Raw genomic sequence first — 4,968 nt, 5'->3', positions numbered from 1 at the left:
CTCAGAGTCAACCGGCGACCAGGTCAACCGGCAAGAACATTTGGTCCCCACTGTGGGGCCCGATAAAACTAGGTCCCATCCACAATTGTGATCAGAACTATCAAGCGATTTGAGGAATACAAGACAAGGTCCACATCACAACTTTTCACACTCAGATGATGATCTCGGGAGGAACATATGCCATGCATTGCAAGTTATTCATGCAAACGTTTGCGGGCACAACATTGGATTGGTTCATCGGACTCCCCGATGGACACATCACCTCGTTTGATCAATTCTCCACATTGTTCAGGGAGCATTTCATAGTCAATCGTGCTCCTGAAGGACTTCCTGAATCGGTTTGGAGCGTTGGTGGTAAAGTTACACACCAAGGATGAAGCTATGATGGTGCACGCCTTCCTCTGAGGCACTTTCTTCTCTGCCCTCCTGCACCGCAATGTCACGAGGAAGGGAAGGGTTGGGGGGAAAGTCCCGATACAAGGGAGCTCGGCCGTTTGAGACGGAGTGGACAAAATTTGAAGCAGCATCCGTTCGCTTCCTCTTGAAGATGAGTCCATAACAGGTTTCTTCGTCCTCAGAAGGGGTGGCTTCAGCCATTGCCTTCGATGGTCATCTTTTTTTCTGCCAGAGCAGCTAAATTCTTTCTTTTTTGAGTGTCCAACATACTGCCTGCATGAGAATGAAAACAAAGAAGAGTTCAGGAAACATACACATGCTAGATAGTGCTAGCAAGAGTAAAGGGAAGGGGGATACCAATGTATGCCTTAAGGCCTGTAGGGTTGTACTCGTTCTTTATCAATTTGGCAGTGTTAAACACTACCTTGAGGTTGGAGAGGAAGAGCCACACCTCTTGTTCTCGTTGGGGCAGGTCTTTTCAAGGCATCTGGGTTTTTGGAATTCGGGTTCTTTAGTCCAGTACAGAGGGAACCCGTCCAGGAGGTTTAGATCGTTATCGTTGCAGCAGATTTTGAAAAATTTACCCTTGAAGCCTTTGTATGATTGCTGGAAGAGGGTCAACAAAACTCTCCCAACAACCTCGTTAAAGCTCACCCATAGCTTCTGACTTAGTCGCTTGACTTCAAAGAAGTATAGGAACACATCCACTGATGGCAAATAGCCAAAGTGGTGGCACGAGATAGAAAACCCCCGAACAAACGCCCAACTATTTGGGTGTAGCTGGGCAGGGACGATGTTGATTTCAGTAAGAAGAGCTCTTTCAAAACTATGTAAGAGAAGGCGAAGGAGTTTTTTGAAAACAGTAAAGTAGATGAAGCAGAATGGGCCCTCTGTGTCCGATGACTCATCACAACAAACATGTTCATCTACCCTACAAGGCACAACCTTAATGAACTTGTCGTGCTCTTTTCCAAAAAGACAATTTTTTTAGGGTGCTCGTTCTTCCTGTACAACACTATTTTCGCATGAGTGGTGAACTCGGAGGTTTCCTCTAAAAGATTATTAGGAGCCCAGGGATATAGGGTTTTGTAATCCATCATACAGGGAATCTAAAACAAAGAAAGAAAACAAACGAATGCAGTACTCAGATGAAGAAGTGCATGCGTTTTTAAGGAAGGAACAATGAAACAGAAAAACAGAGGTATTTGCGATCATAGATACGAGAAATGTAAACAGTCTCAGCGCAGTTATGAGCATATTAGAGGCATTGAAATGGCAGACCAAAAGCAGTCACAAGATAAAAAAACATACCTTGAGATGATTAATGTAGGGAGGCGAGGAGGCTTGTTTGGAGAAGAGAAAGCAAGGTTTTCAAATCGAAGTGTTCAAAGAGAAGCGCGAAGGCGGAATAAAACAGTGAAGGGAGCGTAAAAGTCGAAGGGTTAACGTATAGGGGAAGCGCAAGCGGTAACGTTTTTCAACCATTGATGATGGCCACGTGTATGCTTGTAAGAAAGTATGGTGAGACGTCACCTCAAAACACTGTGTGCGTCGCATCATTCACAAGACACGTAGGTCGACATAGGCGAGCAGTTAGCCTCTTCACTGGAACAAGTTCAAGTTTGAGCCTGGGGGGCTTATGTACTGGACCTAAACAACAATACTTAACATATTTGAGTGTTAGGAATAGACTTGATTGTAACGCGCCCTACCGCCTCGCCACACCCCATGCATGGACCTTCTGTGACCTTGACTTCTCCCTTTCTGAGTGCTGGAATGTGGCTTGGAAACCACCCTTTTTCGGTTCAGCTTTAATGTTTGGATTGTCGACGTCTAAGGCCTCCACGCCTCGCACCTTGATGCCGCCCCCTCCTCGGCTGCTCTTACCCGCGAGCTTACTGAGACTCTAGCCCGTCCTGCTAGCCTCCCAGTGGACCTAGCCTTCGAGATCCCACCAGAACTTTGGTCAACACCCAAGTCCGATGATTGGTAGGTACAATTACAATAGTTTTTTTATACTATATTAAAAAATAAACTTTAAGTCCAACTCAATATTAGAAAACAAATTGTAAAATGATGTTTGGACTCTTTTATATACTATTATTTAAACTTATATTTAATCGGTATAGGAAATTTAAGACACGTTTTATGATGATAGTGCAACATTCCTTCCATTAATGTTTTTAACATAAAGATATATAATTCACATTGTTGATATATATTCAATGTTGGTGTGTCTCATTGTGTCATTACAGTTATGATCACTTTCCAGGAACGAAGTTGGTGGCGTAGGCCCAGGCATTGTTGTTGACTGGGTCAGCAAGGTGATCTGCAAGGTTCTCCAAAGGTCCCTTTCCAGTGACAATGGCCTGAACGAAGAAACCAAACATGGAGAACATGGCCAATCTCCCATTCTTCAACTCTTTAACCTTCAACTCAGCAAAAGCCTCTGGGTCATCAGCAAGACCCAATGGGTCGAAGCTCCCACCCGGGTAGATTGGGTCAGTCACCTCACCCAAAGGCCCACCAGCAATGCGATAACCCTCCACTGCACCCATCAAGATAACCTGTGTGGCCCAGATGGCAAGGATGCTCTGTGCATGGACTAAGCTTGGGTTGCCCAAGTAGTCAAGCCCACCCTCACTGAATATCTGAGACCCAGCCTTGAACCACACGGCCTCTCCGAACTTCACACCGTTGCGGGCCAAGAGTTCTGGGAACACACAACCCAAAGCTCCCAACATAGCCCATCTGGAGTGGATGACTTCCAGTTCACGGTTTTTGGCAAAAGTCTCTGGGTCAGCAGAAAGGCCAGCAGTGTCCCAGCCGTAGTCACCTGGGAATTGGCCAGTGAGGTAGGAAGGGGCCTCACCGGAGAATGGGCCCAAGTACTTGGCACGATCTGGGCCGTACCATGGGCTTCCAGAAGAAACCGACTTGGAGGCCGTCTTCCTCATGGAAATCCTTCCACCGGAGAGGTCGGGGGTGGCAGGAGAAAGCTTGATCGCTTGGCCTGCCAGTGACGGTGAAGAGAGAGCCATTGTGGAAGCAGCCATTGTAATGTTTGTGTTGCAGAATAAATAAAAGAATTAAAAGTTTTGGTAAATGAATGAATGATTTGTTGATGCATGTGTTCCTATTATATACCTTGAAGATGAATGGGTTGTTATCTTTACGAGATCTATACCTCATTTTCTATTGGTTTGGATTTGAAGGATCCTTTATGTCCACATGTTTGTTTTCGTACTTCCTTTATACTTTTGGATTGTGGTTTGCTTCCGGACAAAGAGGGATCAGATATCTACAAACATATCAATAAATACTTCTTACACCAAATAAGACATTGCCATTTGTGATTTCCGGATACGTAAATTCATAAATAGATGAGCATAGTGGGACAAGCTTTTGCTAAATCTTTTGTTTCATCCTCTTTGGTTGGCATCAAATTAAATTACAGTATTTCCATTTTTTTAAGAAACATATACAAAATGAGAATATGGTCATTTTTGTCTCTCTCAACTAAATAAAACAACCAATTTCTTCAAACCAAACCAATGAATAACTACACTGATTAATGTTTATATTATATAATTTGAGAAAAGTAGTTTGTGAGAGATAGGCCTCTGATTTGCTTCAGTGCTGCATCTGCCAATGGAGTATTTCTCCTGTGCTTCTTACATTTACGCCAAAGTTAACATTCTTCACTATTTTATGTTCATAAAAAAAGTAGTAAAATATACCGTCTATCACATATTTAATGATTCAAGTGATGAAACTAATTTTAATAAATATAAATATACAAATTGCTAATAAATAAATATAATATCATAATTTTATAATATTAGAAACTAAAATAAGAATATCATTTTACTTTATTTTAAAACTATGTATTATATTATTTTTACATAATTTTCTGTTATTTGACAAAAATAATCATCTCGATGAATTATTTAATAACATTTTTCAATCAATTAAATTTATGATTATCAGCATAGAATAATTATCCAGTTTTTTTTATCTTAGTAAAAAAATAATATAAATATCCTGAAAGAACGTTAATATAAACTTTCCGTGTGTAATGGTGAAGATTTGGTATTTAGAATTTTTTTTTTTCAGCATGAAAGTCTTCCTAGAATTTGTCTTTTTTTTAAATGATTTTACATTGCAGACTTAAAAAAAGTAGATATATATATATATATATATATATGTAAAAGAAAGGAATGAGTTTTTATAAAATAAATAATAAATTAAAATGATTTAGTTTAAAAAAAAAAATTGTGAGAATGAAGAAAATAAAAAATAAAAATATTAATGTTGTTATTGAAAAATAAATAATAATGTTATTATTATTGGAAACATCAAATTAACATAAAATTTTAAAAATTGAAATAAGATAAAGTTGAATATAATGTTAAACCTAAAGTTAAATTTATAAAAATTTAGGACAAAAATTGTATCGTTTGGTCGTGATTGAGTCATGACTTGATCACTTAAAATATGACTTTTCAGTTCACTTAACTTAGGTCCAATAGACAGAGATCAATCTAAATAAAAGCAGGTTTCATGGTCCTT

The 4,968-nt window shown here is 39.6% G+C and overlaps 1 protein-coding gene across 1 annotated transcript; it reads right to left on the bottom strand.

The window, feature by feature from the left end:
- Positions 1 to 2,540: 2,540 nt before the first annotated feature.
- LOC137837444 (chlorophyll a-b binding protein, chloroplastic) lies at positions 2,541 to 3,529 on the bottom strand. The gene has a single exon (XM_068646430.1). The coding sequence runs from the start codon at positions 3,450 to 3,452 to the stop codon at positions 2,658 to 2,660; it is 795 nt and encodes a 264-aa protein (XP_068502531.1). The 5' UTR covers positions 3,453 to 3,529; the 3' UTR covers positions 2,541 to 2,657.
- Between the last annotated feature and the right edge of the window lie 1,439 nt (positions 3,530 to 4,968).

This window comes from Phaseolus vulgaris, chromosome 4 (genome assembly GCF_051622355.1).
Source record: "Phaseolus vulgaris cultivar YP4 chromosome 4, ASM5162235v1, whole genome shotgun sequence".
Classification (NCBI taxonomy): Eukaryota; Viridiplantae; Streptophyta; class Magnoliopsida; order Fabales; family Fabaceae; genus Phaseolus; species Phaseolus vulgaris.
Note: the sequence above shows the minus strand (reverse complement) of the source record. Positions and strands in the feature narration are given on the sequence as shown.

What these genes read in the sequence shown, in the direction of transcription:
- LOC137837444 (XM_068646430.1), bottom strand. Translation starts at nt 3,452, where the DNA reads ATGGCTGCTTCCACAATGGCTCTCTCTTCACCGTCACTGGCAGGCCAA.